A 21,533-nucleotide genomic window follows, 5' to 3' on the forward strand; every position below is an offset into this window, starting at 1 on the left:
GCGATGGTACCAACACCCATTCCTGATTCCATAAACTTTCCTTGACTAAGAGGAAGAAACAAGGGTGACATCTAGACACAGGAAGTAAGAGGAACATGTACCATTTGGAATTTAGAATTCAAACTTTCATAAAAAATGTAAGCATGTTATGAAACGTACAACTCAAGTTAAAAACACAAACCCAAAGAAAAACATTTTATTCATTTGACAGTCTAAGTTAAAGTAATGCATGAAACATCTTCCTATAAATGCCCTGTTCAGTAAGTGCCAAGTGACGTGAGAGCAAGAACCAGTCAAATGAAATGGTGTCAAAATCAGTACCTGTCACAGGCAGAGGCGTGCCGCGGAAGAGCTCATAAAATTTGGAGAGGTAGCTGATCATCTTCGCCTTGTCCAGCTCAAGTCCGTCACATAGCTCCGTCACAGAGGCCAAAGGTCGGATCCCAAACTCGCGTTCACTGACGTCAAAAGCCAACTGCAGGTTTGCAGCAGTGTCATCCTCACTCAGTGAATCAAAATCTCTGGAAATTAAGAGGGATGAGACGAGAACTTAAAACCAAATAATCATTCTTTTCTGTTTTGCTTTGTTTCATTTTGTTTTAATTAGGTGTATTGGTGCTGTGGAATATGTTTGGGGTTAAAGAAATCAGTTGAAACGAACATTTGAACAGTAAATTTACAACTTAACAAACATACAGAACTAGCCCCCGGGCCTTGAGTCTGGAACACCTCACAGGGTAAAGCTGAACTGGGGCAAACTGCTTAACTTCTTTTCTAGAGAAATTGGTAAAGAAACAACAAATGTATTTCTTCACACGCAGTTTTCCGAATGTATGCAATGGGCTCTAAAACGTGTTAAGATTATACTATGCTCTAATGGTTATCAGAGATGCAGGAATGTGGCAGCTGAGACTCTTTAAAAGGATTATTTCCTGACTGAGGTTTGCGCACGCAGGTATCAGGTGACTGACAGCACACTGATACGATAACACTCAACGTCAGTCCAAATGGAATGATGGAAATGTTCCAACAGTTTGGTCTTCCACAAACACCAACGTCCATGAGCATTTGTGATCAAACTTTTTTCCTCTAGCTTTCTTTCAACGACTGTGCTGCTGACATATGGAGGAGCGGAGGGGGGGATATGCTAGTGGTTTCTGGAAACTTGTTGGACCACATGAAATTGTAGTTTCTTGAGGAAAAAGGTATGAAGGTAATAATTAAAGCAATAGCGGATATAATTATATGGCAGCATAGTTCCAGGCAGCATGGTAGCTCAAAAAGAATTTGATGGTAGCTTGAATATGGACACATACATGAGTTGAGGTTTAAACCTGTGGATGAGGGCACACAGGGCGAGCCCACTCTTCCAAGACAGGGTCAGGTCTGAGACTGTGACGTTCTTGTAGCCTTCCAACTGTCTCTGGCACCAGGTGAGAAGCCTTGTTGGCCGCACCTCAGACTCTGTAGAGCAGAAAGATGATAAGATAATTCAAATAGCCAGTTCATATGATAGAATTATTCAGCTCATCTGGTTTGGACTCGGGGAGAGGAGAGAGGTGGATTCCGAATGTTAGAAACGGAAGTACCGGGTGAAAGGACAAGAGCACAACAACTAATGAGAGTCATGGACAAGGATGTGAAGGTGTGATGATCAAGATAAGTGAGGGGGGAATGAATGTCAGGCAAGAGGAAGAAAATATTCTGAGCACTATCAACCAATATAGCTAATTTGGAATAGCAAGACAGTCTAGACATGCACTTCCCTGAGTGAATAACTTGTGAAACTTCTGCTGAACAAGCTTCTGCAATTTTCCTCCTCAGTGGAGATAAACACACAGCAGTGGCTTCTTAGCACAGGACACTCTAAAACTAGTTTCGTCCTCACACACGTTTCTCTTCAGATCACACTGAAGGCAACGTTAAACACAAAAACTGAGCACTCCCCTCCACTGTAACCCGTTCAGCTCTCATTTCATCACTTGCTACGGACCATGAATCCACATGTAAAAACAAACCTCAGAATGTGCTTCACTTCACGCTTGCAACCTGGCACCTCACCATTTATGTTAGACAAAAAAAGGAAATGAGAAGCTACAGCCCCTGACCATGTAGAGACCGTACAGAAAATAAAGAACAATCCACATGATGAATTCAAATAATAAAGAGATTGGTTGTGGCAGATTAGTCACGTGAACATTTTTTTATTCATTAGTGGAGATAATCACCTCGTCTGGAGAGGTTCACAGGGCGTCGAATGGAAGCAGCACGCTCCAGCGAGCATGAATTCAGTTCACCGCTTATGTATAAATGACGAACCTGAACAAAACGTTGAGATTACCACGTGTAATTCCATAATACTGGAGATTTCTGTATGAATGAGGAAAACCTGTACCTGATGTGGCCTCACCCACGCTGACTTGAGGTTTGGGTAACGTGTTGAAGGATCTATTGTGTACTGGTCAAAGTTTTTGACGATGTTTTCCGGGGTCGTCTGAGGTAGCAATCTGTAGATGCTTTCCCTAATTCAGCATAAGTAAAGAAAGCATTGATAAATCCTTTTAAACAAAATGTGGAAATGGATCTTTGATAGTATTGACATGTGCATGTAACACACACACCGAACAACATTCCTCATTCATGAGCTGGGTGTGTCTACCTTTCAGCCAGCACCTCCAGAACCGTCTGACCCTGGGCCCAACTCTTCACCATCCACGCCGTATCGAAGGCAGCCATGAAACCTCGGGCACATCCTGTCCCCATTGGCCAAAAGGGCTTCACAGAAACGAAGAGAAAGTGCTCAGATGTTCGCACAAACACGGAAATAAAAGAGGGCACTGAGACACACTTGAACTGGACCTAGTGAAATGTCATTGTTTCAAATACGGAATAAGATCTTGGATAGTTGACAGCCATAATTACTCAAGTCAATTTGTCACAGCTTGTACACATAGTGTTAATAACTGGATAATTGCTTGATATCAAAACCAGCAGTGGCAGCGGTGGATAAGGGGAGCAGAGAAAGTTCACTACATTCAATTTAGTACTAATGGAATATCAATTTTCATCCATAGCAACAGTCATGGCTGGGACCGGCTGAGCTTCTGTGCTGAAAGGGAACTTTTCCCAGGGCCCCACAAGCAGCATTTAACATAAAGGAAACTCAAAACACAGTGAATAGCATTCTGAAGGTCACATGTTGTGCACTCTCTCACTCAAAGCAGTGATGATTAATGAGAATCAAAAATGATGAATAAAATATTGCTTTCTAAATGCACCATATGGCTTAATGCAGGTACCACGAGGAGTAGAGCAGTGCCTCAGCACCACCACTGATCAAATCTGTTTTCTGTCTTAGTTTGACGTCATATGACAGAGTGGATTTGACTGCATCTGTGGACCGAAGCCTGCTAAGTTGATCAGAATGATAGGCTTTCTTCCCAGCTTCGATTCCTCCCAAAACCGCAGCCAATTTGCTTTGTTTACCACAGTGGTGAAGCTTTTTACCTCCAAAAGGCTGTCGCCAACCAGAGCAACCAGCAGTTGGTGTCCACATCTCTCCCGCACGAGAGCAGCATTCTCTGAAGCGTGCATGCTTGTAAAGTCAAACATTGCCACATCTGGCTGCCCACAGTGGTTCAAGGCAAAATCCAGAGTGGGAAGTTGGTAGTTGGTGCCAAAGTCAGCAGCCTCTCGGGCGTAGCACAGCAGAGCTTCCTGGTTGACGTTTTCACTGCTCAACAGCATCTGTGTATCGACATAATCCTGCAGGACACCAACACACGTCGTCAGCTCAGCCAATGGTGAGTATTAAAAACTCAAAACTAACATATACCAATCACATCTCTTCCATGAACCACTTAGTAAATGAAAACACATACATGACAGGAATTCAAAAGAAAAACCACTTACGTTGATAACAACGCCTTTATCTAACAAACTTTGCTTCTTTGCAGTCATCACAAAGTAATGCGTGTTGTCTTTGTAGTAAACAATATTCTCCAAGTCGATACCTGCACAGGATAAATGGAGAGTCAATGAAGGGAACAAACCCTGACTTTATTGTTTTATGATCATCACATATCTATATTCTTGATTAGATTCAATATCTAAACCCTTAAGGTCATCAACGTCTCATAGTCTGAAGTCTGAAGTGCAGATAAGCACCAGGAAGGTATATGGCCCCGCACCTGTAGATGTACCTGTCAATGATGAACTGTCCTAATTTTTTACCAGCAATTTTTATAGGAGCCATAAGACAGATATGTAAAGTGAGTTGGATTTCACCCAGACACGTGAATATCATCTGTTTTTTGCCAACCTGTTTCTTCTTTGAGGTCAAGAAAGAACTTCTGGTTGAAGATAAAAGCCACCCCGCTGATCTCCTCTACTTTGGCCTCTGCTGTGGTGTTCCTGTTGATGAAGTTGGCAGTGATGGCAATGGCCAGTTTACCCCGAAACTCCTTCCTTTTGAAACCTGAAGCACACACACAGAACAGTAAATACAAATCAGCCCATAGGCTTGTTGGTTAAACCAGAAGGATATAGACAGTTAAACCTTAATTATAGGGAAGTCATTACAGGATAACAGAAGCTTTTTGGATTAAACGGAACAATTGAATGATATGACAAAGAATCGGGGGTTCAGCTGCCAACACATGAAAAGAGGTGAACTAATAATCTGAAGGACATTTTCAAGTCAATCAGAGAATGTGTCACAGGTATAGTTGATGTAAATCTAACACAAATGCCACAAACAGACAACAAAAAACACTGTCTTACGGATCGTGCGGAACCGTTTCACTTCAGAGAAAAATATTTACCCTTCGTCTGACTCATAATTAGAGAACAAATGTTCTGTCTGCAAAGTGCCCTTATTAGGATTAAACAACTCGTTTTATTTTGTTGGACAAATGCAGCATGCTCAGAGAATGAAAGAAAAATAAAACCAGTGTGTTCGTCAGCCTCTGCTATGCGCTCAGCTCTATTTTTAAACAAATATGTATTCTCCTGGGACGAGAGACTTGCTTCTTTTAGGAAAATACTGAAGGTATTATTTCATGGCTTCAAGCACTTACTTATATCAGGGCAACTATGACTCAGACAAGTATGTTTTTAAAAACCATAAAAAACACGCTGTTCTCATCCTGAACAACTTGTTTGCTGACTAATGCACTTGGTTCATTGAGGGGCACTTAACCATCTGAATCGCAGTCTCAGAGGTCTAACTTCTGTCCTATACAGCTTCCCTTCTACTCTGGGCGACTGATCCCAACATATGAACTCATGTTTACTGATGATTTAAAGCTCCATTCCTCTTCTCTCCATCTTTTCCCACAACTCATCTTTAGTCTCACTACAGATCACTATATCATCAGCAAACATCACAGCCCTCTCTAAACTCATCTCACAGTGCATAACAGCAAATAAGACTCCGACAGCACATCTCATCACTGTCCTCATACATGCTCCTGCACAACCCTCACATGCTTCTCTAATGCTCCTGACTTCCTCATACAATACGACACTTCCTCTCGAGGAAGTCTGTCATTGGCTTTCGCCAGATCTACAAAGATACGGTGCAACTCCTTCTGATCTTGTGTCTACTTCAATTTAGCTCTTATTTGTGATTGTTCATCCTGTTGTTCAAAGGGAAGTGGAAGTTTTTTTTCACTTCCCCATTCAAGACATTAATATTTATCTTAATAATTGTACTATTTATAATTTAATGATCTTGAAATGTACAAAAATGAAGTCCTGATGATGGAACAGTTCCAGGTTTCAAATGCAATATCATGAAAATATCAGTTAGCATTGCTCTATAAGAGCTATGTTAGTTTCACTCACATGTTTCACTCAATTGATCCAGCCACACTCACACACACGGACACACACACACTCACACACAGGTTTGTCACAACATCTTGTGGGGTCTGGCAAAAGAGCCCCACATAGACCTAAGGAGTCCACAAGGAGGTGTTTTCTTCAAAATCGGTCCACACTAAGATGAACTTAAAGCTCCAGACGCACGCATATATGTATGTATGTGAACATCTTTGTAGCTAACGGTCCAAATTTAGAGCCTGCGTGAGACATGACAGTACAATCATCCACTTGTGAAGTGAAATCTTATGACTCGACCAATCCGCCACATACTAGCACACATACTTGAGTGCACTGCTTTCATAATATCTTCTGCACAACAGGACACATTTTGACTTGTTTTGGAGAAAACAATTGCTGTGTTTTTGGAACAGCATCACAACCCCAGTCACAGTGAAGGTTTCAGATTTATTAATAGCTGCAGCAGCTTTGTAGTTTGTTGTAACTTGAATGTTGAAGTCACTGTTGTGAACAAAATACTCAGTACAGAATGGATTCGGGGCATTTATTGTCCTTTCTTCATGATGCATGTGAAACTTTAGACCACACTTCGTACTGAGGTCTTTCATTAAGTCGAGCAGATCTGCGAGGCATGCATACAGATAATCCCTCGTCTCACCTTCCAGGGTATTCCTGCGCCCATCAGCCCCGACCACAACGTCAAACTCATAGTTGGCCACAGGGTGATCAGCAGGTCGGATTGCAGCTCTCCACCCAAGTCCTGACACAGAAAACACAACAGAGCGTGAGGAGGGGAAAATGTTTTTTCACTTCACTCACATTACTGAAAGCACAATTATGCTGCACCTGAAAATGTACTTAATATATTTTCCTGCACTTCAGACTCTCAGTTTAGTGGGGACCAAAAATGTTGCTTTCCACTGACACCACTGGACCTTTGAATCAGTGCCTAGCATTTTGTTGTGCAACATTAGCAAGTGGAAAATTCATCCAAGGGCAGAGCTAAGTTTGTCACAGGACTCAGCAATGAGTCTAAATTTAAAGAGGCCCTTGTTGTTATCGCTGTATTGATATTACAGCTGAGTAGACGCCTGACAATGGCGTGCGATGTGCACTATAGGAGGAGCAGAAGTTGTTGATCCATAAGTAAACCAGAGGTGGTTTATTTGTTATCAGAACCAGCAAACAATGGGACAATAGAAAGGCGTACTTCTAACAAGTGAAGTGGACCCGATCACACAGTTGACCTCTGATAAGCTGAGTAATTAAAGCATCATCAAAAACTAGATCAGTGTCAGTGTTTGTTTTGGTACAATCTGGCCGTCAAGGAAATTAAATACTCCTGGCTGACCAGTTCCCTGCAGTCAGTACAGAGTCCAAGTAAGCTTGGAGCTGCTCATTAACAGGGACACACAGAAGCAGCTGGAGACTACAAAGTGCACATTAAAAACCAGTGAAAGTTTAAGACACTAAGCTACACATGTTGTGCCATCATCTATTTCCTGAGCAAACCTTCATTTTCTTGATCTTCGGCAGGTTCTCTGAGCTTTACAAACTCCACGTTGATGTGGAATTCGACTGCAACGATGAGGGCGATCTTCAGTAGCATTAACTGCAGCTGCTGAATACCTGCAACATTTTCTATATATTAAAAAAGGACCAGGCTTTTAAAAATAGACGCTTTATCACACTTACTGATGTGATCAATGGCTCCCGCACAGAATTTGCCATAGAACTTTTTGGCTCCGAGACTCCTCAGGTCATGGATAGTGAAGGGCCAAAGGTGCAGCACATTGTTCCTGGAGAATGAGTCTCTTTTCTCAATCACAACTACTTTGGCACCCATCAAGGCCAGCTCAATAGCCGTACGCAGACCACAGGGTCCACCGCCGATGATAAGGCACTGGAAGAAGAGATATGGGGGAGGACAGATCCAGATATCAGTCTCTCATGCTACCGTTTTTTTTTTATAAATCCACTTAGAAACAGTTGAGGGCAGCAACAAGAGGTTTTAAACTTTAAACACAAAAGGTGAGAACAGAATTCCCAAGATAATAGTCTTCAAGATGCCGGGCACCAATAATGGCTCCATTCATTGTGAAATGAAAATCCACATTGTTGTACTACAGCCAAAAAGGGCGCTTGACCAAATCCTTCATCACACTTCACGAGAGTAACAATCTTTTCCTGTTGAGTGCGTCAGCCTCAGATGAGGAAAAAAAAGGCAGTTTATTGAGGTTACAACATTTCTCGAAGAATGTGTCTCCATCATGACATCACCGTCTTGAAGGAAAGATGAAAGAGGTGACGCATGTGTGTGGACCTCCTTTTCTGGCAAGCTCAGACGTCTTTCTTTCTAAAGATGGAAGTGCGGGGTTTGCTTCTCTTTAAGAAGTGCATGATCCTGGAATAATTTTGTAATGCAATCTTCATGTTGTTTCAGAAAGCCCAGACAGGGAAATGAAAGATGAATGATTCATGGAGTTGTTTATAGCACTTGATCAATGTTTGTTTTTCAAGTGGTTTAAGGTAATTGAGAAAGAGACAGTGCCATGTCTCTGATTGCACATCTGTTTCCAACGGCAAGACATCGTCATATTCTCCTTGAGGTCTTTTTGATGACTTATTCCCAGGTGTGACTGAGGTCAGAGATACACAGTCTCCTCAAGCTTAGCTCATCTTTTTCTCTGCGCTATTGTTTCAATTAAGGCAACTTCTTTTTTCTTACTTTAGATTTGCAGAACAAAAGCCTGGACAGTGGTTGACATGGCTATCTACTTCAATAGTTTCACCCCATTAAAGGTGAGCACAGCAGTACGTTCAAAACCAAGAGGCACGATCACCAGCGCCTGATGTGCCAGCTGGGCACAGTTATCAAGGCAAAATACCGAGCATTTGAATCTCTGAGGACTGAGAAGAATGACAAATTTGTGATCTCAGTTTTATTTCGTTATGTGTTGGTTATTTGAACTGAATTATCATTGACTGCTCAAAAGTGTATAATATTCAATGCGCAGTCAATGTGGCTCCAGTCACTCATTAACACTAAATTGGATATGTGTAAACGTACCTGTATATGAATCTATCAGATGGACAGAAAGACAGCTTTTTCACTGGAGGGAGCCACAACTAAAGCTCGACAGAGGGTCCATCTCATTTTTCTAATATATTTTCCACACGTGGATATTCCAGAGGACTTTCCTACAACGCGCTGACTCTGCGCTTCCGTCCGTTGACCTCAATGTCCTCTAAAGGTTCTACCTTCCTGGTCACATTTGACCAGTCAGCATTATTGAACCTAAGGGGATAAAAGCAATTGTTGGCTTGTGTGTTTGTCACATTCTGAAATGTTTAAACTCATATTCAGTTTCATTTTTGATTTATTTATAACTACATTCCATGTTCTATATTACTACATTACTGTTCTATATTATCACAACATGTAAAACCGTGTTTTCCCCTCTCTGTACAAAGCAACTATAATAACATAAATATGGGCACCTAAAATGAATCAAGTTGATCGAATGAAGATAAAATTATTATTATTGCCCTTATCACATGCTGAAACCTGGCTTGGCTTACACAACTCACGCGGAACTTTATCTGATAGGAAATGATGGTGCTTTACGGCAAAAGGACTATTATTTCCAAAGAAACACACCAGGGATTTGAGATCGTGTCTCTACAGGCAGCTCTCAGCTCTTATAATTGAGATGACATCACATCCTCCGTCTTAGCATTCCTGGCGCTGCAGTAATCATCGAGGTGCTGAGTGAAACCGCATCTGTAGCTTTTAAAAACCTGAGACGTCATAAAAGATGAGGCCCAATAGTAGAGGGAATTGTTATCAAATTAAAGTGGCTACACCAGTTGTTCAAGAAGCTTTAGAAGCCTGTACCATGGGTTCACAACACTTGTATCCTCACTTAAGCTGCGGCTCCTGGTTTACTAGTTTGGTGCACAAAACAACTTTGTGCTTTACAGCCAAGCCCTGTGAATTGTTGCCGTGATGTCATTATACCCTGAATTTTATTGTAATCACACGTTTTCTTTCTAAAGAGGCATGTGTGCCTTTATAGCTGAACGTGTAAACCTACGCTGCCACTCCTCAGAAACACACCAGATCTAATAAAGAACGCAGAGCAACCTCATGAAAGTTTTGGGAGGGAGGGGATTCAAAGTTGCTGAGTGATGCTGTCTGTTTTTCATTAAAAAAGCGGTGTACTGCACACGATTGATGGGTGATCCCAGTGTGATACAGAGCATCACTGAATGCATCGCATTTCTGAACAGACTATAATACAATTTTTACTTAACCGGGTAGCAAAAAATGTGGAAACTCTAAGCAAACAAAATTAGATGGTGAACTGTACAGTTCATGAAAGACATCTGTCTTCATGTTTAGGTTGCTATTATCAAGAGACAGGGACAGAGAATAACAACTGTGTCACTGCCTGTGTTACAGAACTCAGCTGAGCATTTTAATGGTGCCATGTGGTGGGTCACAGAGCAGACCACTAACAACTTAGAAAAGGAAGTGCCTGACCTTAAGTCAAGAAGACAACTCCTTCATGGGACAAACAGCCTTCACTAGAACTCCACACAATACTTAACACTCTTGACCAAATGTTTTGTACTGTACATATGCAAAGGTCTATCATACTCTCAGGTGGAAGAAGTACTGTTAAATGTACTGTTTTACTGACATAAAAGAAAAAATAAACTAACAAAAGCCTATGTTAAAAGAAAAAGCTGCACCTTTGTCCTTGTTTTAAGTTGAAATGCAGACTATATAAAATGTATCTTTAAGATAGATAGATAGATAGATAGATAGGTAGATAGATAGGTAGATAGATAGATACTGTAGATGATGAGTTAGGAATCATTCAAGTAGTTGGTAGGAAAAAAAGGTGTGATGGCTGACAATGTCTAATATCTCTGTCAATGGTAATTTTCTCAAGGAGAGCGTGTAAAAAGGGAAAACACATGAGAAGGAAAGACGTATCCAGAGCACATCTGCCAGTACCATTACACCAACCTTGTTGTCCATACAGGCTTGACCTTTCTTGTATTCCTTATGAGACATCCGCTTGTCCAATTTAGTCCACAGAGCTTTGGCCTTCCAGCAGGTGACCTTTGCTTTTAGGCTGCTGTAGAAGCTGCTGTGCTCTGCAGGGTCAAGATCCAGCTGTGTGCACAGCAAGTTAAACGCTTGCAGAGTTCCTTTACAGGTCGAAGCCTGGACAAAGTTTTCAAACAGCTTTGCCACACTGTCCCTCTCTTCTTCTGTCACCCCCATCGTTCTTCACTGAAGTAGATGAGGTCCTGCTTCCTCCAGTGAGCAGCCAGATGTGGCTACGGCCTCAGCTCCACTGGTGATATCATGCCCAGTCTGCAGAAAAAAAAGGCAGACTCTGATGTCATCTGGCAAAGAATCTGTGTTTCAGACGTTTGAACGAATTGAAGGTTTCCTGTTGAAATCAGCTGACAAGATGGAACTCTTCTATATAAATCCACCTAAATTTAATCATGTTCCGTTGCAGAGACTTTGGACGTACATCAAATAACATCGCACTCAAAGATTAGCCTGCTGGGATTTATATGCCGCTCAGATTGAGAATGCAAACACCACATTACAGACTGTCAAGTTCAGACAGCTGTTGGGCATGTTTGCCAGATATACAATTGATGTGAAACCACATGGAGCCATAAAAGAAGCTGTCGCACAGTGGTGGATTACTTCCTCCTAAGCTGCTGTCTGAATAAAGGTGATTCAATTTTAATTTTTATCCATTAATGTTATCACAATATTGCCCTTTTGTCCTTGAATAAGTTAGAGTATCAGAGTAAAGTCAGAGTAAGATATCAATTACAGACACAGTTCAATTTCTGTATGTGATTCAACAATGAACTCACATTTTAATGTGTTGGTTTGTGAATACTCTCTCTATAGATTTATCAGGCCCTAGCAAGTTCACATATTGTCTACAGTTAAAAATCAAGTTTAATATACATTTTCCCTACTGTTTCATCTTTATTTTATTATTATGAAACAATAACAAATAATTATCTACAGGAAGACAACCCTGTGAATCTTTTTCGTGCTTTGTATTTTTAATATTCAACAGCTCCTAACAACAGAGCCAGTTAGTTCAGTTATGTGGCCCCACCGAAAATTAAAATTACCCACCTCTGTGCCAGCGCCTGGTATTCATGTTATTCAATCACTGATTCACAAGAGTAAATTAGGAGTAACTGGAAGCAGAGACGTGTATAATGCATATCAAGCATACAGATTGGAATCCATGAAACCCAAACTCACAAGGAGCACAGAAAAATGTCAGATCCTTTGTTCTCAAATGTAGAAGTAGTTCCAGTGTTCCCTGGCAGTGAGAAGAGCAACAATACTTTCTTATTCCTGGAGTGCAGCGCTTGCTATGGATGAGCAGACAGGAAATCTGCTGTCTCTCAAGCAAAATGTGACCGAGTTGAAATATTTCAAAAACCACATGAATTGGCAGCAGGCACAGATGCATACACTTTTAATTAAATCAATGTAGCTTTTGCTGCTGAACTGGTTTCACAGTGGTTCCGTGTAGTTTCCACATTTTAAAGACAGTAAAACAAGTAAATCTCTTTTCTCTTTAATCAACCATCAAGCACAAGAGAATCAGTGCCAGAGCTCTACTTCAAAGCAAATGCAAAACTTTTCACGACTATGTGCGTGTTCGCTTGGGCGGAGACCACAGCTACTGCGAGTTTCGGGACGCAGACTTAGTCTCAAGCCTTTGATATTTTAATATCCCGAGGAGAGGGACAGGCAGGCCCAGCAGAGAGGCCAGGGGAGCTGATCAGGGCCCACAAAGTGCTCAGCTAGAGCACAACAGAGACTCGACCCAGCTATGATGCTGTATATAGAGAGCTCTAATCCAGGGCCAAACACCTATACACGCCTCCATTCCAAAATTACATTCAGTGACTGTGGCTGCACCAGAGCTTTAAAAACCCTTGTTCTGTCCGACCCCCGGGCCTTTCACAGCAGACAGTCAGCTGCAAACACAGCCAGTCTGCATTCCTGTGCCACGTGGATAAAAGAGCTGCTCCATCAGCAGGAGACCAGCACTGTGAGAAACCTCGCACTGCATCCTTCAGCTGGCTGGTCAGTACACCGCTGTGTTTAGGTGGGAATCCACCCTGTGATGGCCAAAGAAAGAAAGGGAGCTGACTGAGACAGACTTGATGTGCGATGCAGGTGTTTTAATCTTTCATGCCTGGCAGGAGTCTGTGATGGGAAAATTGCTGTGTAATCCACCATGCGGTAAGGAGCGCGTCTGGGGCTGAAATGAGGTTTGAGTCGAGTCAGTGGCATGGCATATGTTCAAATCAGTCACTGAAAAGTGTACTTTCGTTTGGACAGCAAACGACACCTGGAAGATATTGGTCACGGTTTTGGCCATTTCCTTACACAAAATCCCGAACGTTCCCTTAAGACGCCAATGACACAGCTCCTCTGTGTATTGCAAATCAGCAGATCTGCTGAGCACAGGGTGATTGACTAATCTCTCCAAAATGGAGACATGCTCAGGAGTCAAAGTTCAAGATCCGGTAGAAAACCTTTCCTTTGGTATCAACTCAGCTTAGATGTCAAACAGAACCGACATAAAGCAACACACCACGGTAGCTATCGACAACATCTGAATCGACAGACCTTCATGCTTTCACCTTAGTGTTGTTGTCAAGACCACCAAACTTGCACTAGCACATGCGGACACCAAGTCCAATATGGAGGGCCCTAGACCAAGTACAGACCAAGACCAGAATACAGCATACCGAAGTCTATTAGCCATATACACACACACTTATTTCTCACTTCAAAAGAATTGGAAGAGCTGATACGCTATCCCCCCCGAATGGTCTTGGCCTCGACAGTTCTTGCATGCTCTGATCTCAGTCTCGGGTTAGGTGCTCTCGACTGCAAAGCCAGTTCACTTACAAATAAATTCCTTAGAAACCAGGAACCATGAAACAGCTGAAGTCCAACGCGCAGTTGAATCTAACTCCTTCTATTTTGGCCTGAGATTAAAAGGAACTGTTCACTATGAAAATCCACAATTCGGCCTGGTCAACAAACAACAAAAACCATTTGTTGCCCAATGAGCACAAATGAAAAGGTACCGCTCGCTGTCTTCATCCAGGAGTCTATGTTCTCCCTCAAATAGTGTCCGACAGAAGACCATGACTTCATCAGCTCGGCCTGACACAGTGGAAAGTCACTTGTGGGCAGACGGAACAAAATCCACAGAATGGCTGTGAAAATATAACAGATGACAGAAGCAGTGGAAAGAATAAAAGCATGCAGACACACATGTTAACCCATCCATAAAATGATTTAGGGACCTGTACGGTGAATGATCCAATGGAGGGAATATATTTCACATACATGACTGCAGAAGGCATGGAAGTTTTGTTTGGAGATTTGGTGATGACATCACAATGTATAATTTTATATATATATATATATATATAAAAATATAAATTTGATCCTACGTCTAATTGTGTTGCGTTACTAAAACGGGGCAATTACATAAAGCAGCAGAAAGTTTTCCCTTGTGATAAAAGGGGGAATGTCAAGAATGCACCTGCTACACCTGGACACACACACATGAAAACACAGCTTCATGCATGTATTCACATGTGAACACACAGACGCCCCCTCAAGAGAGATCAGCTTGGGAAAGATCTGAGAACTGAAGCCAAACCTCCTCATAACACATGAATAAATATCAGACACTGATATCAAGATTCAAATTTGCTCGAAGAAAAGGCAACAAATTATGAAACCAGACACTCTGGATAAAATAGTGATGTAACCGTTTTTTTCCACCACATAGCCTCTGGCTCTGAGACTACAGTAGGAAGTTGACAGCACAAAAAAAACATAGACTGCTGGGAAATGCACTGCGTCGTAGTGTGAATGGCCAGCTAGAGCCAGCGGACTGAAGAAAACCAGGAAGGAACCCTTTGCAGAACTGATAAGCACCACAGAGCCACTGGAAACACAGTCCTCGTGTGGATTTTGGCATAGAAGCACTGCCATTCACCAGCCATCAGAATGTCCCTGTTATCTCAGTGCTGTGAGTTCTGGCAGCCAGTGTGGAAAGGTTGCCAAGACAAAAAAGAAGATGTGTCACAAACAAGTTGAAGCACTGTCAGGAGATGAAGATCCCTTCGTCAAGAATCTCACAACTTGCCCTTCATTACTGCTATTATTGCTTTCAATTTCCAGATTTCTGTACTTATTTCTGTATATATATTTTTCTCATCATCATTTATCCTGTGATTTTTTTTTCTGCCACACCCAATGTGTTATATTCACAGCTGCAGCTGCTTAACATTTAATCATTTTGTGTAATCATTTTAAATTATAATTTGAGGCAATAGGGTTGCTAAATTACCTTTTAACAATGAATTATTTTATAATTATTGCATACGTCTGCTGTTTAAAAAGCTTTTGAGGTGACTTTTTATCATTATTATTTTCCTATTCTTCATAAATCTTTTTGTAACCACTTAACACAAATGAGTGAAAGTTAAAAACGGATCAGCTTCATATTACAGACGCAAAGAAAAAACACTTCAGGGGCTGGAGAGATTTCAACAAGTTGTAAACAAAACATTGTGTTGCTATATTTACACCAGCAGCAGAATGTACTAGGTTTGACGTCAGAGGAGCTGAATAAACTACTGTGTTACTGTTGGATGAACTGTGTGTGTTGAATTTGATACCACCATTATTACGACCAACTTATTTTGCTTTTCATTTATTAACATCCCAGTATAATGCTGAATGACAATGAAACATTTAGCCAAACCCAAAGTACATTTAGAAGAACCTTCCTGTGGAGTGAAGCTAAACTGTGGAATTCCATCAAAATGACTGCACTGTGACTAATAGCCTGTGTGAGAGGAAAGCACTTCAGGTCGTCCTTGAATGATTTTATCAGAGGGTACCATTTGAATGACAAAGGAGTTATTTAGCCAGAATAGTAGACAGATACAACTAATCAGATCCAAGTAATAGTATCTACAACTGGGATCTGATTTTCATGAATAACACTTCTAAATAGATTAATTCGTTTTACAATTCAGCAGCTTGTTTTTGTTGGGCGTCCTCTGTGGACATGAAACTATATTTTATTGGTGTGGAAAGAGGAAGGAAGCACTGAAGAGGAAGACAGATTGATGAAATCCCTCCGGCAAAACCGGCCGAATGTTTCCACCCATCGTGACCTACAATGGTCTCTTCTCACTCTCTCATCACTTCACAAAGTAAGTGATTTGATTCCCGTGAAGAAGGTTCAAATGAGATAGAAATGACTTTTACGTTTAGGACGTGAAACAAGTTTAAATAAAGATTAGAACCTGAGATTCATTGTGCACCAAGCTAAGTTGGCAAAATGAAGATGAGGATGGAATGAAAAATAAAAATGATGTCACAATAAACACCTTTTAAATCAGCAGACTTGGCTTCCTACAGATCATTGTTAACATTGATTGAGTCAGCTGGAGAAGGAAAAAAAAGCTCAAAACAGAGGAGGCAACAATTACACACACTCAAAGTCGGAGAGATGACACACTCACATCGCTCCTCCTCATTTTTGGGATGGAGACAGATGCCCTAAGCTGTGGTGCCAAAAAGTCAACACTGAAATGTTTTCACTGATGATGTCATCTTGAATAGAGACACTAGCTTGACTTTTTACATATGACAGACATGGTTAAACATAAGAGGCGGCTCTCGATGACGTCATCAGGTCCATGCAGTGTTTCTTCTTAAGGAACTAGAGCTAGTCAACAGCACATCATCTGAGGCAGTGTATGTTCAGACTTGTTTCCACTGCGACACTGCGATAAGCAAAATCTCCTGGGAAATGTTTTGTCACACCCATCAGCCTATACTGTATCAAGCATGAATGGAGTGATATGAAAGAAGCAGCTCGGCAGGTGATCAGCACAGATCCACTCGCTGAAACTTGGAATTGCCTGCTTAACAGGTCAAGTCACATCATGAACGATCAACTCCAACTGGCCGCTTCAGACTACCATACACATCAATAACAAAAACAAATGATCAATAACCTTCAGACACATTTATGGAATAATTGAAACAAAACAAGCCATTTTTTTTCTATATCCAACCCATTTGCTGAGTCCCAGCAACCTTCTCATAGTAATTTACGTCAAAGTTCAAACAGAACTTGTACACTAAAATATTCTGTTTAAATTCCATAAAGAAGAAGAAGAGCATAAATCAAAGGGAAACCTGTAATCATTGTCATGCTGTGAGCTTAAGCCTCACAGCTATTTTGGCAGGAGCACAAGACAATGTTTAACAGAGAATTTGCCAAGTTATCTTGTTGAATCCCAGATTACACCTCATGAAAAACACTCCAACCATCAGGAGAATTCCAAAAATGAGAGATTAATGCAGTGGCAATTCAATGTTTATACGCACTGAACTTTGTTCATCTCCATGAGGACAAAACACTTGGAGGACCAGAATCTGCAGAGCAACAAAACGTTACTAAATCTTTGAGTTGCTGTTTAAACGTGAGTACAAAATGAAATATATTCCAGGCCTTCGCTGCCATGAAACATCAAACTTGGAGGGAAGAATTGCTCATCCAGCTGCTGCAGTAACGTCAGTTGACCTCTGTAATTAGTATCTGAACATACATGCCTCTGACAAGAGAAATGAATCACACTGGTGAGTGTCGAAACCAGGAAAGAAAAATTGTCTCTATTCTTCTGAGTTCCTACTTGTTTATCGAGGGTTCAGCAGCTTGTTTGTTCAGCAGTAGCTGAAAATTACCTGGAGTCACGGCGTAGAAAACATTAACAAGCCGTGTGTGTCACTCAGCGACCTTCATTCAGTCACTTGACAAAGCAGCCTGTCGACGCCACACCTTCCTTTTATTCTGACAATCGTGTCTCAAAGCATCCAACCAATACAGTGTGACAGCTGTCGAGCAGGTGAAGAGACCTGAAAAGTTTTAAAATACTGCCCAGAATTAATTTTCTTTTTTTTTAAAGAAGCGATAAAGAAAAACCTGCGGTCCGAGCCACCGCTGTTTACCTCCTCTCTTTGTCGAACATATAAGCTGTCGTTCCAGTTTTCACTCCTTTTGTTTAAGGACATGCTTGAAAGGTGGCTTATAGACAGTAAAACAACCACCTGTATATCTGTCAACAGTGATGTTTGAGGAGAGACAAAAACATACCTTACAAAGAAAAAAATTAAATGAAAAACAAATCCACTTAGCTAAGGCCGATCCATTCGTAAAAGTGTCCACTCGAATACTGTGTTCCCATTAAAGAGTAACTCACACGCAAATGTTTTAGTTCAGATTCTGAATGTGGCACTCAGGGTCACGCAGGTGTTCCTGCAGTCAACCAAGTGGCCCCAAAACCCTACTCCTCATTCAAACGGCAAAACTGATTCATTACAAAGTACGATCACTAATGAAATGACTATGTAATAACACAAAATGTAATCGTTCACCTAACGTGGCACGTCAGAGACGACGAAAATTACTGTTGATCACTGATTCATCACCGTCAGCAAACATGGGCAGGATCTGAATGTACTGTGTGTTCGTGTATATTTGCAGAATGTCTGTTTGCGACTTCAAGTCCCGGATTACTTGAACACAGAACTGTGGTTATGCACTATTTAATTTGACTGCAAAATACATTGATTAAATCAGCGACGAAGCAAACTTGTCAATTTGGAATTTGATATCTTTTCAATTATGTGCCAAGAAGTGAGTTCCCAAAGGGAGCACAAGGGCCAGCAATTACAGTTACACGGGGCCACATTAGACACTAGCACAAGGAGCCATCAAATAATTACAGAAAGGTTCATTGAGTTGTTTTTACTAATGCATTTATGTGTTGTTATTATTATCATTATTATAAAATTATATGTGAATTTAAAACAAAAAAAACATAATAATAAAATGTAATTTATATAATTTTATTTACATGCATTTTAAAGTTTGCCAATATAAATCTAGATATTTGTGGAAAAACAAATAAATAAATGAATAAATAAAAATCAATGAATACAGTGGAAAATGTATCATGAAAAGGTACACCAACTTATAACAATTAAACTATTAAATAAAAAAATAATTCCACAAAGGCAAATCAATTAATTAAATTGATAAAGATCCATTCAAATTCCATTGTTATTAATGGTTGAATTAAGAAAATTATTCAATCGCAAATCTATATCAAACAGATATTGACTGTTTAAATAGTTTGACACTGACCTCATAAGGGTCGCATAACAAACATTTGAATGTCAGCCAAATGTAATGTACTGTATTCTAAAGTATCCATACATTCCTTTAAAATACATATATTCCGCATTATAAAAGGCGACACTGTTGTAATACCCTAGAGGACATTGCATAAGTATCGAATTAACTGTATGTGGTTAAACCAATTAATCAAGATTAATACAGAGTAACCTCAATCTGTCAATCTCCTTCAGGATTAATACATGCAGGGCAGAGAAAGAGAAAGATTGCGACCTGCTACCACTCACAACATAATCCTGCAGTTATGAAGAGTAGAACCTGCCCTCTTCTTATGCAGTGCCAAGTGTTTTCTGCAAGAGCTGTTTCACCTATGAAGTGCGTGTCTTTCCAATACATACACTCATGAACAGAACAATAGACCGATTTGTCAATGGACGGATGAACACAACAAACCAAACACCTAGTGTGTTAGACTTATTAGTCAGGCCTTTGTGATTTTAGCAGTCCATATCTATACACCAATTGAAAATACATATAAAAATGATAATAGCAAAGTGCCGGTTAATGACTGTTGTCACCTTTATACATGTCAGAACATTCAACAGCCATGTCTTCATGGCAATTAAAGGAACTAAGTGTAGATTCAAGAGTTCAAGTGTCTAACACACGTTCATGCCACTATATATGTAAGTCTGTAAATAATAATAATCTCGTATTAAGTGTTCTTATCGCTATAACTGACTAAAGTCGGTCCGCATACCTCATGTGAGAGAGAACTAAAACCCCTTTCCTCCGGTGCCGTCGCTGACTCCTGTGATGTGTCTCCGTCCTCCGCCAGTCTGACAGCCTGAATGAGCTTCAGCCAGCGGTGACTTTCAGCTGCGGTCCACAGTTTTTGGGGGCGGCGTCACACCCCGACTCATCTCAGCCCAGCTCCCGACACCGCTGGAGGAACCGGAGGAGCTCGTATTCCAGGACCACCTGAAAGTTGCCAGAAGCTGATGAAATATGGCAACACCGTAAAACGTCAACAGTCAAGAAAAGCTTTTAACTTCACGCAGTACCACGTGCTTGCTTGTTCACCAAGTCACAGACGCGTTTCTGGTGAGACTTCGGAACCTTCATGACGAACAGGAAATTGGGCGAAGCGCGCAGCTCGAACACATTTGTAATGGTAGCGAGAGACACCCAGTGGACAGATTATGTACCTGCAAGCAGGTCAGCGTCCTGGAAGTAGAAAATGCCTTTGGTATAGTAGTAACATTGGCGCTCGGAAAGCTAGCAGTATTTTGCTGGAGCATGAAGAATCAGGTCGTTTCTCAACATACCTTTATGAAAATAGTAAACGAAATTATCCCGCAACCCTCAACAGGACTAAGTGGTGGTCAACTGACAATGTATGTATTTATGTATTATTATTATTATTAGTAGTAGTAGTGGTAGTAGTAGTATTATTAGTATTATCCAATAATAATAATAATAATAATAAACACACTTTTGCACCTGACTTTTTCACGGTCAAATCCAAATGTATAGTAATATTATTTAAACGATTATTATCATTCAACTGTTCCATAAAATAAAATATAGTATTATTTTATTGAACATTCAAGAACTGAAGTACTCAAAAAAATGTGGAGAGTTACAAAAAAAAGGAGAATAACAAGAACATTCTTTTAGTTTAGAAACTAGTTTATAATACAATGTTTTGGTAATCATGATAATGACAGGAATTATGTTGAATATAATTTTATCATCACAGCAGAGCTGGAGAAGGTTTTTCAAGAGCGATAAGACTGGACCTCTTAACTTGACGTCTGCCCCCTCGATTGAATGTACTGAAGAAAATTGAACTTCAACCTCTTCAGTCAGTCAGTGTTTGTTGAGTTTGCTTTCCTAAAATGAGTGATAACTAAACTTTGTTTTGTCAGGAAAGCTGTTTTTGCAAAAGACAATGTTGCTTGTGGACAATTATTATGAACAAAGCTGTTATTAATAATAAGGCTACTATAACAAAATTATGTCAGGTCCCCACATCATAGGAAGCTGGAGACTTTAGTGTCTTCTTCTTCTTTTTCTTTTGGCTTCTCCCTTCTCCATCTCACCCTGTCCTCTGCTTCCTCTTCTCTCAAACCTACAAACCTCATGTCCTCCATAAATCTCCTCTTTGGCCTTCCTCTCCACCTTCTGCCTGGCAGTTCCAACCTCAACATCTTCATCTACCAATGTACTGGCTCTCTCTCCTCTGTACATGTCCACACCATCTCCATCTAGCCTCTCTGACTTTGTCTCCTAAACATGTGCTGTCCCTCTGATCTACTGCTTCCTGATCCTATCCATCCTGCTCACTCCCAGAGAGAAGCT

At 40.7% G+C, this 21,533-nt stretch overlaps 1 protein-coding gene across 14 annotated transcripts in view; it reads right to left on the minus strand.

Moving 5' to 3' along the window:
* mical2a (microtubule associated monooxygenase, calponin and LIM domain containing 2a) overlaps window positions 1–21,533 on the minus strand; it is a 32,812-nt gene that overhangs the window by 10,273 nt on the left and 1,006 nt on the right. For 13 of the 14 annotated variants that reach the window (XR_008414489.1, XR_008414490.1, XM_053864348.1 and 10 more), the window contains exons 1-14: window positions 20,234–20,366; window positions 19,930–20,150; window positions 10,883–11,236; window positions 7,540–7,747; window positions 7,357–7,473; window positions 6,503–6,604; window positions 4,322–4,477; window positions 3,913–4,013; window positions 3,508–3,765; window positions 2,660–2,775; window positions 2,396–2,522; window positions 2,229–2,319; window positions 1,317–1,464; window positions 322–521 (exon numbers count right to left, since the gene is read on the minus strand). Coding sequence is in view for 12 of the 14 variants with exons in the window: in XM_053864348.1 (XP_053720323.1) it covers window positions 322–521; window positions 1,317–1,464; window positions 2,229–2,319; window positions 2,396–2,522; window positions 2,660–2,775; window positions 3,508–3,765; window positions 3,913–4,013; window positions 4,322–4,477; window positions 6,503–6,604; window positions 7,357–7,473; window positions 7,540–7,747; window positions 10,883–11,143 (1,885 nt within the window). In the remaining 2 variants the exon portion in view is untranslated. Of the gene's footprint in view, window positions 1–321; window positions 522–1,316; window positions 1,465–2,228; window positions 2,320–2,395; window positions 2,523–2,659; window positions 2,776–3,507; window positions 3,766–3,912; window positions 4,014–4,321; window positions 4,478–6,502; window positions 6,605–7,356; window positions 7,474–7,539; window positions 7,748–10,882; window positions 11,237–19,929; window positions 20,151–20,233; window positions 20,367–21,533 lie in introns of those variants that run through there. The other variant, XM_053864343.1, reaches the window with a different exon arrangement.

Source organism: Synchiropus splendidus, chromosome 5 (genome assembly GCF_027744825.2).
Source record: "Synchiropus splendidus isolate RoL2022-P1 chromosome 5, RoL_Sspl_1.0, whole genome shotgun sequence".
In the NCBI taxonomy this organism is placed as follows: domain Eukaryota; kingdom Metazoa; phylum Chordata; class Actinopteri; order Syngnathiformes; family Callionymidae; genus Synchiropus; species Synchiropus splendidus.